This window comes from Mytilus galloprovincialis, chromosome 6 (genome assembly GCF_965363235.1).
Source record: "Mytilus galloprovincialis chromosome 6, xbMytGall1.hap1.1, whole genome shotgun sequence".
Lineage (NCBI taxonomy): Eukaryota > Metazoa > Mollusca > Bivalvia > Mytilida > Mytilidae > Mytilus > Mytilus galloprovincialis.
Window position 1 is genome coordinate 27,813,313 of NC_134843.1, and position 12,078 is coordinate 27,825,390.

The window sequence follows — 12,078 nt, forward strand, 5'->3', positions numbered from 1 at the left end:
TATTATTTTATTTTCCCTTTAAAGGACTGACATTCAAATTTTTAGTTGAAGGCTAACATATTGAACTTTATATGCAATGGGGAGAAATTTTCAATTTTTTAAGTTCAAATTACGTTCACGGTTGACTAAAAAGTAAAACACCAACACAATTACGAGATCTGATTTAATTTGTATTCTTGTGCGGCAGTATCTAAACGACAGATGCATTAAACTGTGAAAGCTTCTGGTAGTACCGACCACATTTTGACACTGTTTTTGTAAAATTTTGTACAGTTTTCTTTGTGTGTCCTTCTTCAAGTAAGTGACCACACTGCATTGACATTGAAAATATCAAACCATATTGGAGTATATTTTCATTTTGTATTAAACTAGATGCATAAGTAGATTTGAGTATTTTTCCTACTTGAGACACATTTTTTTTATTTTGAAAGTGAACATGTGTTCTTTAAGTCTAAAACGGTGACTAAATTACTACAATAGTAATTCAAGTAGCTGCTTTCGGTGAGAAAACACTTTATCGCAACAATATTAATATGTATATAATACTAATTAAACAAACATCACTTTTTTTTCATCAAGGACTATAATTTCTCAGAATTGCCCTTTTCTCACAATATTTACACGATATGAATCACTAAGTACAGCAAACAGATTTGTCTGATACTAATTAGTTTTATTGTCGTCACAGTAAATATGGATGGCTTTTATACTTTGTCTGTGGGCTTTCATATCTTATTAGTTCTTGCTTAAATTGTATATATTGTGTGTAAAGCGAACAATGACACGTTAATAAGCTTGTCACGTGACATACAATGACATTTTGTCCCTGTACATATAGACTGTATTGATTAACTTTTGATATCTATTCAACAATGTCTTTTAGATGCATAGTAATATTTTCTTATCGATGAAACGTGTTAAATGTTAGATATTTAACGTTAAAAATAAAGCAATCTAGAGTCAACCAAAAATTTTCAATTTGTAACCAATAAAATTTCCAAGATGTTAAATTTATATAATGAATAAAGTTTATACTTTTTTCCCACAAATTCCTTTTTAAATTTCATATGTTAAGGTTTTGAAATTCAAATCCTTTCCAGAAGCAAAAGAGTAATTCTGGTCTATTAAAAAAAGTTGGTTTTGAATATGATTCCATCCAATAAAATTGCTGTATTGAATTTGATGTAGTCAGGCATTTAGCAGATGCTATGATATTAGAAAGTAGCAAAGTACCACCAAGTATCTTTAGACCGTTGATTTCTTTGTTTTTTTCATATCGGGTTAGACTCATTCATTAACTAGTTATGAGTTTGTCAAATCCATGAATCTCATCGGCAGTTGTCTTAATTCATATTTAGTTGTTGGATTTTTTTTGGAAGGTTTTGAAGAGTGAGCTTAAAATATTGTATGAACCTGTCCATAATTGAAGACTGTATGTTTCCTTAAGATGTCTTTTATTGTTGTTTTTGCAACTGCTAGCTTTATAAATGAGTTTACACAATTGTCTTCTGTTTATAATATAACACCATCGGGTGGTCTTACTTTGTGTCAAGTAATGCAAAAAGCAAAAGAAATAAAATATGCCAGCAGTATTTACCTGAGGTATATGGTTAAATGATAATCATTTACTGGAAGTCAATTGGAAAAGAACATGCACAGGAGAACAAGAACAATAACATTATATAGGAAATCCGGAAACTAAAGAGTGTATTTAAGAACGTACGGAGTGTTACATACGTTAAATGTAAAAAGCATCGGACAATTCAGCATAAAGGTGAGAAAAAGTGTTTCTCGATCAGAAACATCTGTAGTATTTCCAGTATAAGCAATATAGGTTTTCATTTAAGTCGTAAAATTCATTGGAATTCGGCAGCTCTAAGTCATTTATAGATGTGATGTAATTGGGTAAAACAGAATTGAATAATTGTTTATATTAACGTGCATGTTGCAGTAAGATGCAAATCTTGCAAATGCTAAACAGCTGTAATAAGACGAGTACAATTTGGATTGAAGTTTACATTTCCCTATTCTAAACAATTGTATTACAAAACAAAACATGGTTCGGGGGCATACATGTACATTGAAACACTCACGGTTCCTGCGCAGTGCTTGTATATATGCATATAAACACTAAAGTAACTAGCAAGTAAAAAACCAAACTACTGAACTCGTTTGAAAATTAAAAAAAAAACGTGAAAGTCTCTTGTCAAATGGCAACAATAAAAGCTCAAAACCAAACGAGTTGAAACAAATGTCATATTCATGACATGTACAGTTATATTCCTTACTTAGAACGGTGGACAACACCTGGATTTATAGCTTGTTGAAGTTGTTAAAAATTACCTACTACGTGTTAACAAACAAAGAGTTTTACCACTGATGTTTTGTTCCGGATAATAATCAGCCTTTTCAAAACTGATTATAGTTGTTTTATAGGCTAACGACTTTTTGTCCTATTTTTTAACCATTTATTTCTAAAATATCAATCTAAAAGGTTTCTCTAACAGATTGATGTTGGATTTTTACCTGGAACTAGATTGCCTGTTATCAGTTATATATGTGAAATTCATTTAAAAAAATGTGTCTTTGAATAGGGAATGGAATGAAATAAGAAAGTCAATATTTTAATGCGATTTTCAGTCGGAAAACCAATTGTTTTAATGCGTGAAGTTGTAAAGAACTATTTTTATTATCCTTCTTTATAGTAAATGTTCCCATGCCAGCACTAAAAAAATTCAAAAGTAGAGAAACGATTTATTTAGCTAATTCCCAAATGATACTCTGTGAGCTATTTACCGTGTAAACAAATTGAAACGAAGAAGTGACGTGAAATGAACGTAAGAACTTATTAAAAAAAATGTTTGATATGTTTAGCATGTGTAGGTATTCAATATAATGTACGTAGTTTCGAGCGAAATTTCGTATCTTCCTTCTTTATTAAAATTCTAATTGTTATAATCATTTATGTCGTTTTATATTGCAGATCTTGTTTCTTATATACAGTCCGCCAAAAGTTAAGCACCACCGAAATATAACTGGCAATATTTTTTTAACAATTGCGAAAAAAATATTAATGTTTGGTGTTATGAATTACCTTCAACATACACTAAGAAAATCAATTACGACCAAAAAGATTGAACTCCGATAAAGCAGTCAAGCAACCTCTTATCAAATGTCATCTGCGCGTTTACAAATACACAGTTTCTCCAGGTGGTCGTGTAAGTGTTCGTACATTGGTCAGTCGACTTCTCAGAGGCAACTGAAGAGCAAGTCTTGGTGTATAGAGACCTGTACTTACAGGAAGGCACTCCACCGTCAGGTTTTAATGGGATAATGACTATCTATGCTTGAACATAAGAAGCTGACAAAACACTCATTGTTCAGATGGTAGTCAGTTTCTTTTACTGCCAGTAGACGCCAAAATACGAATTTCGCGGGGAAACAAAACGGCCTATGACCAAAAACAATGTTTGCACAAGGACTACATTCAGTGCTGGTGGTGTTCCAGTACGGGGTTGCTTCTTATACCGTTATAAGCTGGGTATGCATGTTCTGCAGGGTAGCATAAACGGACAGACAAACAGAGATTTGTAGCCTTAAAACATTTTAGTCCCTCATTTTAATAATCCCCCACTTGCGTCTACATTGCCAAGACTCTTGTACATGGACGACAACGCTAGAACACACAGAGCAAGGATTTTAACCGATTCCAAAGAGCAAAAAGCCATTTTCACTATTTTTTAGCCTTCCATGTCCCCATACATAAACCCTATCAAACATGTCTGAGATACCATTGGCGGAAATCTCAATCACAGAGATCCACCTTCACAATATTTTGTCGATTTAAAAGTGGTATTTGTTGTTTAATGCAACAGATTTCCTAAACTAAAGCTTGAAGGCTTATTCCGAGAATGAAACGTCGTGTTTTGAAACTCTACCGGAAGTGAGGTTGTTATGCATGCTGTTGACTCAAATGTTGTCATTAAAATTGCCAAACATACCAAAGCTTATGTGTAGAAAGTTTTAATAATATTGGGTGATTATTTTTTGTAGAAAAATAAAATCAAAGTGAAACTTAAATTCTGTTTCTGAATTCAGTAATTTACACTATTTCTATGAATGGAAAACCTACATGCATAGAACCTTCATAAGTGACTAAAATTACATTTCTGGTTTGTTTATGGTATACATTAGCAAAATTGCTATATGATTGTTTTATTTTTTTCGTGGAATAATTGATTTTTTAAATTTGAAAAAAAAATCTGTGCAATAAAAACAGGTGGTGCTTAACTTTTGGCGGACTGTATATATGTATATATGGTCTAAATATCCCCAATAGAGTCATATTCACTTACAAGTCTTACGCAAAAGATATTCACACACGCGGTTTAGTGATTGATTGATTCATTCATTAACTGCCAGTGGCAGAAAGCGGTTTGATGGAATCACATTGATTAAATAATGAAAAATAAGGAACATTTTAGAGAAAGCAACACAACAAACCAAGATTAGACAGATTTTGACGTTGACATCTAGGTCTTACATTCAGCGATTACATTTATGTTGTTTTTAAGAAAAGCATCACTAGTCTTACCGAGGAATTAAATATATGTATATCGTCCCTCCGTACACATTAGTCATCAGAATGTTCTATATGCACTAAAGTCCTCGACCAACTTTGAAACTGTTCAATAAATTCGTATTGCAGTAGTGGACAAAACTAGTCGGAGTAGAAGCGTAGGAATGTTGAAATAAGGATGGAGTTATATTGGGATAGGCGTAGAATTAAGCATTATATAAGAAAAGTAGTGCCATTGAGAAGCCAGTGAAAAAGATTTCACTGCGGCTATCCGATTTCACTACATGTACGTTATAATAATGAATATTTACGAAATTGAAATGATGCTAATACACGATTGCCGTACTTTGATTTTTTTTTGTGGGATTCGCGTTGCTTATTCTTTAGTTTTCTATGTTGTGTCATGTCTGCTATTGTTGGTCTGGTTTTTTTTTCATTTTTAGCCATGGCGTTGTCAGTTTATTTTCGATTTATGAGTTTGACTGTCCCTCTGGTATATTTCGTCCCTCTTTTGTACGTCCTTAGTACGTTCTTAGTTTGAACTTACAACGGGATTTCTACGTCCGTCCTTTCCACGTTATTTGCAGGAAATCATTTTGTTGATTTTTTGAAACGATGCACTAAGTTCGACCTGTAGTTTAACCATTGACACACATGTGCTAATGAAGGGCACAGTAACAACGTAGTTGAGTCGTGGCTCGATAGTTTTGAGATCGTGTAGGATACGGCAAGACATTTTAGACGTAGCAACAGCGTGATACGATCGTAACTAAAATATGGTACAATTGTAGCGGATTCGTAGCAGGCTATTAATAGTAGTATTTCAAAGACTTACTATAAACGCGAAAACTACATAGTATTTACTTAACTAGTGAATTTTCACGCCGTCTATACCACGATCTAATCGCAATCTTTTTTATAATCTGAATTGCGACCTTCATGGTGTTTATCTTCTGTGATTGGTGAAGGGGATCTATATATTTGCTATTCAACGTAAGCCAATGATCCATGTTGAAGACTGTACTTTGAACTGTAATGGTTTACTTTTACAAATTGTGACATGGATGGAGAGTTGTCTCATTGTCACTCATACTACATCTTCTTATATTCATTTGAATCATAGTTAACACATGTTCAATAAAAGTGACCATCTATTTGTTATGTCGGTTCCATAACTACACTGGATAATTTCTTCAATAAGCAATTCTCAAGAATACATTGTAAATACCTTTTTTACAGATGATATTCCCTGATGATCACCTCTACTTATTTTTGTATTGATAATTTCTAGAGCAATTTCTAATTTCAACAGAAAAGGTAACCAAAGACGCGTTTGTCAAATACTGTTATATAAGGACTATTTTGGTTGACCGAAAAACATTTAATGAGCTATATTGAATTGATAATTCACGTAAAAAAGTTTTTTGGTCAATCATATATCATTAGGGATTCGACAATAAGAAATAAATTATAGATTATCACCAAGGTCTACCGAAGAGACAATTAAGTCAAAAGTGTTCTTTTTAAAAGAGAACCAAACATACATAATTGGTTAATAGCTTTTCAGAAAACTATAAATTTGGCACAATGACATATATAATCCAGATAAATACATTTATTTACATTTAATTTCTTGCCATATAACATCTATGTAAGTTTTGCGATACATTATCGTATCCGACTTAACATGATGAAAAGAAATGAAAGTGGTGAGCTGCATTTGATTTTGCGATGTCACAGTTACCCTAATTGTTAACCAGTCATTGCTATCACCGGTTTAATACACATATTTGCATCGTAGTTAAAAAAAACTTCTTAAATCTGACACATAGAAAGCATATTCAACACAGCGAAAAGCTTATTCCTCGTCAATTTGGTACACCATACTCAGCACTACGATACTGGCATGAACAGACGGATATCATGTTATCAAAATTTGCTATATACAAATCATGAAATTATCTTACATTAAGGAATATATCTCATTCATGCAAAACTCCGATTCTTTACCCGGTCTAAGCTATAACTTTACTAATTGAAAATTTTGGGTTTTTCTTATTTTTTTGATACATTTTCAATTGGCAAATCTGTCTTCCTAGATCCTAACTGACAAGACGTTTATTGTCGAAATGCGTATTTAGACTAGATTATTTGGTATCGTTAATTCAAATCCGCACTCAGAAGGCATTTTCTTCTAATTAATATCATTGGTACTAGAAGCCAACTATTCAAAGCAAAAGTTTCATGCAATAAACAAAAGATAGCGTGATACGGAAACCAGGATTCCAAGAATGATCATGAACATTTCTCAAAATGAACCAACAGTATTTAAATAAATGACCATGTTGATCTTCTTACATGTATTTTTCGAGAACTAAACCCCCTAGGAGTAATTACAAGCAGTCGTCATGTATACTAGTATAATTACATTGTATATTCAGTAAATTATACCCCACTTGGTTTATGTGCTTATTTGAAAGCAAGAAAAACAGATAAAAGACTTGTTTGATCAAATTAACGAACATTGTTAGTATATTTACAGTTTTATTGTTATAAAAAATCCATACCCGTTCGATTATCTCAATAAACATGATGATTTATGTATGGAATATACATATAATATGAGATTGATGTTTATTTTCGATATATTTGATTTTAGTGTTTTCGTGATCAGTGACATGAAAATTCCCATTTGTCACATAAAAATCCCTTTAAATCCAATAAAAGTCTTAATGAATTACCATAGTTATATATCACTAACCTATTCGGGAAAGGAAATCCTTTGTTTTCTACCATTAAAATAAAGAATAAAAGTAAAATCATTAAACTTCTAAAAGATCTCATCATGATATATCTTTTGAAGATTATGACAAGCTTTTCATCCCATATGACTAGCAGATGACTAGTATAAATTTAAAGACATAAACAATCTAATTTAACATATAATCTAATTTTTTTTTTCAAGATTTTTAAACTAAAGTATAACATTTTAGACGAGATCCTTATTACGGAAGATTACAAGATCTGGTCTAGAGGAAATCTGTCATATTGCCGTGTCCCACCAGTTTGATAGCCATTGTAACTAACTGCCGTGTATAGATAAAGATTATTAAATCAGTTTACAGGCCATAAATCAAATTCCAAACCACTTGTTCACGAGGCTAGAACGCGACCTTTAGACAAATGCATTTTGTTACGGCTAAACGGTATAATGGTATTAAACGTGAAAAAATCTAACATAGTTTTGTAGAACATAATTTGATAATAACATATTTAGGGTACCCATAACTTATAGACGCTGTTATCAACATGGGAATTCAATTTACGTCATAACATCATCAGAGTTTTTTTTGTGTTTATGTTTTAGATGAAAAAATTTGCCGAGCATATCAATGGATCCTTTCAATAAAGAGTCTCTTCGTGAGGAGGTCACCTTTGGTTTTTCAATGTCTGGATTTAGTCGTAATTTAATCTGTTTAAGTATTCCAACAAGTAATTCATCCACTTTTACATTCAATGTTGCAGACGTTTCTATGTATTTACAATTATATTTTGTTGATATTTTTCTGGCATCTGAAATACAAATATGACACACTTATTTTGAAATATATGTTCATGTATTTGTATTTTGATGATACATAGATATTTTGAATAGTGTGCATGTGTCGTCTGTTATTTCCTTAAAAATATCGTTTTTTTTTATTAAATAAGGTAGTTATACGTTTACTCCTATATCAATGCAAGAGTATTATAAAATATCTTAACTCGTCAGAACTAGTTAGATGAACACTTGAATGTTAAGATAACGTATATATCTGCAGTGCCTCTTGCTGATTTAGCAACACTGTTAATTGCGTGTGATATTATTTGCGACAAATAAATATTTCACAAATGAAACTAACCTTCATGACTAATTTGTCTTTTTCTAACGAGGTCTACTTTATTTGCAACAATAATTATTGGTCTATCACTGTCCATGTCATTGCGGATATATTGTATATACTGAACAGCAACTTCAAACGTTGATTTGTCATGGACAGAAAACACAACAATGTAAGCGTCGATCTGTTGTTCCTCCGCCTGTCATTAGAAAGTAAAACAAATTATGATGTAATTAAAAAAAAAACCAACCTAATGTGAATTTAAAAATATTTTTGCTTGTCATATTAAATTTTAAAACTATTTTACAATACTATATACTAGCCTCAAAATATTAAAACTAATATTTGTGTTCCTTTGTTTTTACACCATCATGATCGTACCCATTAAACTAGAGGCAAAATATATCTATGGGATAGTCTCGTAAGTTTGAAATAACCAGACATTACCATGGCTAAAAACCAATAACAACAAAAACCCAACGAAAACACAAACAACCTGCTACTGTTAATTCACACCAGTTAACACAAATCAGCTATACATGATTGCAAGTCCTTAAAAACGCATTAACAATCGGAGCGTCAAAATAGATCTTCTGTATACGATAGTAATGCAAATAGTTTTAAATGACATTCACGATCGAAAACAGAGATCCTCTTGAATCAAACGTAGTACTGTAATAATCGCTATATCGGAGAAAGAGTCCGAATAATACAAAATGATTACAAACCTATCGTTTTTCTTAGATTCTTTTATACTTTTCGCTTCAGAAATCGTTTGCGTATCGAAATCTAAATTTTCAAGTGTCTCGAGTTCAATTAGTAATGTTTGTTTGTACAAACCGATTAGTATTTATCTTTATTTGTTCTCTTTAACATTACTATAAAAGCAAACATTTATGTATTGTAGCATTGATTTGCACTTCTTTGATTCTGCAGCAATTATAATGGAAAACATTTAAAAATACGCAGGTAAAACATCTCTAATGACTCATCCCTATTTGTAATTTTCTCAATGAATTCACAATTAATGATTTTCTTAATTATACTATTTGAAATCATTACAATGCTATTATTCAACAAATTAAACCATGAATAATTTATTGACATATTCTTCCTATCATATAAACAAACAAAAAAAGCAACACACAGGTAATTCTCAAAGATACACTTTCATTACTCTAAATTATATGAAATAAATGTTAACATACTATAGGAGGGAGTATAAAGGAGATTGAATGTTGAGATAGTATCACGAAATAAAAAAGAACCTGCAGAAAGAAATGGTTCAAAGAATCTTTTATCCTAATATTTTTACCCGAGAAAGTAAACAGTTTTTATTCTACACGTGGTACTAGTAAACAGTCTAACTACTCATTATCCATCCTGTAAACCTTGAAGCATATCCATAAACAGACGATACAGACAAAAATTGACATTTCTTACTACCAACAGAAATCTTTGGAGAAAAAAAAAATCAATTGAAACTAATCATAGCTAAAGCTTGGAGGGATTAAGTAATGAGTATGTGATTGAATTCTATTTTTTTCTCTCTCTTTCATTTTCCCCTATTGTTTTCTACACAGTCATAAAATTAGTCGATAGATTGAATAGATATCTCACCTTGTCCTCTGAGAAATCTACAAATTCTAAGGTAGATTCTTCGTTGTCTATTACGACTGTTAACAGATTGTCTTCAACATCTCCTAAAAGATACATTTTAACATGATTCAAAGATCAGACTGTTACTTGAATAGCAACAACGTTTATAATCGGTCGGTACATTTTTTTAACTATAAAAACAAGTGGTAATGCATCATGTACATACACAACTAAAACTATGCCCAAGCATGTTAAACAATAAAATTGACCTCTATTTTACATATACATGTTCGGGGCAACACTGTTTTAGGTCCTTGAACGATTCAATAATGATGTATCCTACGACAAATAAGTGCTAACGGACAGACGTTAAGACAGATTAATCATTAGAGGACACGAAGATATCTTTGTTAAGCTCACCTGGTCTTTGGGGCCAGTGTGAGCATTTTCCAACATTTGTCCGTCGTCCTTTCAAACTACAAGACGAAATATAACAAAACTTTGCCATAATCATCAATAGAGACACTTGTTTCAGAAATGTGTCCATTTGTTTTGCATTGCTGACTATTATTCTGAAGAATATGATAGTATAAGTGAACGAAAAATTATCATCATCCGGATAAGGTCTACAATATCATGAATATGCTCAACATGACTGAATGTGTCAGTGAACTATATGAAGCTGTATTCCCGTCTAATGATAATTTCTACAAAAAAGCTACCATTGTTGAAAACGTAAGTAAAAGACACAGACTCTTTAGAACCTCTAGTTACCATAGTGGAACTCAAAGGGTAAGGACACAATTATTGGACTTTTAATTTTTGTTCCAAGTGAGCCTTTTAAACAAATATACCTATCATATAACTCACTAAAGAACGTACACAGACTTCAAAAAAGTACAACGCATTTTAATACCGGATGACAAAAGAACTTTCCAAAGACACTTGGATAATAATTTCGAATGCAAGACTTGTATTTCGTCTACAAAAGACTCGTAGGTTGCGCTCAATCTCAAAATAGTGAGAAAGGCTAAATAAAATGAAATAGAAAACTCTCAGACACTTGGACTCAAAAAATTAAAAAACTTCAAAATACCGAAAACTGTTAAACAGGAGGATTCGTTTGTATTTTTTTGCACTGTCGATAAAACACTTACTAAAAGAAAAAATAGAAAAATACAATAAAAATTACTTACCTATTTCAAAAATATGTGAGCACATGAAATCAGAGCTCATAAACTGAGTTGTCAAAGTACGCTTTCCAACGGCATCAGCCCCCATTACACATACACGGTAGTATCCTGACGAAGAGGTGGAGGAACAACCACAACAAAGGGAACTGTCCTCTGATGTGTCACTTGATTGTCGTTGACGGTTAAAACCTCGTAGTGAAGACACACTGACATTACTTTCCCGTCTGTCCCCTTCTGTAGCCTTTGGAACTCCTCTTGATGACGTTTTAAAAGAACGTATTCTTTTGCACTGTTTCGTTTTTCTTTCCGAGTCAGAGTCTGGCAATAGCTTATCTGTTGTAATTGGTAAACTATTTCGTCTTCTTTCATCCTCTTTCAGAATATTTACTTTTGATTTTTTTCTTGTTGTCAAAGGGGAATTCGGTGCTGACTTTGTTTGAATTGGACTCAGGAAACCGTTGACAGAAGCGAATAACGACTCGGGATCCAGTTTATCCTCAAAAACCATATTTTTCATACTGATAACGATCTAACGTTGCTTGTGATCTAATATACCAGTTTAATGTATAACTTGTACTACAGTTACAAATCCAATATTGATTTAGCCTTCAGCAACATTTTATTTATACCAATGTATTGGAAAACCCCTACCCACACACGTGATATTGTTTGTTACCAGGTACTAATCAACATTGTCATGACTCAGTTTAATTCGATACTTATATTTAGATACGTATATTTCAGAATGACGGCAAGATAATCAAAAATGTGAGTTTGAATTGCCATTAATTGATAAAGAAATATATGAGTGAAATACAATGCTTAA

General features: G+C 32.1%; 1 protein-coding gene across 1 annotated transcript; it reads right to left on the reverse strand.

Annotated features, from left to right (window-relative positions):
- Window positions 1-6,189: 6,189 nt before the first annotated feature.
- LOC143079306 (GTP-binding protein Rit2-like) lies at window positions 6,190-11,835 on the reverse strand. The gene is made up of 4 exons (XM_076254572.1): window positions 11,256-11,835; window positions 10,081-10,163; window positions 8,482-8,659; window positions 6,190-8,152 (listed from the first exon to the last, which is right to left on the reverse strand). The coding sequence occupies exons 1-4, from the start codon at window positions 11,767-11,769 to the stop codon at window positions 7,902-7,904; spliced, it is 1,026 nt and encodes a 341-aa protein (XP_076110687.1). The 5' UTR covers window positions 11,770-11,835; the 3' UTR covers window positions 6,190-7,901.
- Window positions 11,836-12,078: the final 243 nt, after the last annotated feature.

What these genes read in the sequence shown, in the direction of transcription:
- LOC143079306 (XM_076254572.1), bottom strand. Translation starts at nt 11,769, where the DNA reads ATGAAAAATATGGTTTTTGAGGATAAACTGGATCCCGAGTCGTTATTC. An exon ending in CTCACATATTTTTGAAATAG is followed by an intron (nt 10,164 to 11,255) that starts GTAAGTAATTTT and finishes TGTATCTTTTAG; the next exon opens with GAGATGTTGAAGACAATCTG. An exon ending in TAGATTTCTCAGAGGACAAG is followed by an intron (nt 8,660 to 10,080) that starts GTGAGATATCTA and finishes TTCTAATGACAG; the next exon opens with GCGGAGGAACAACAGATCGA.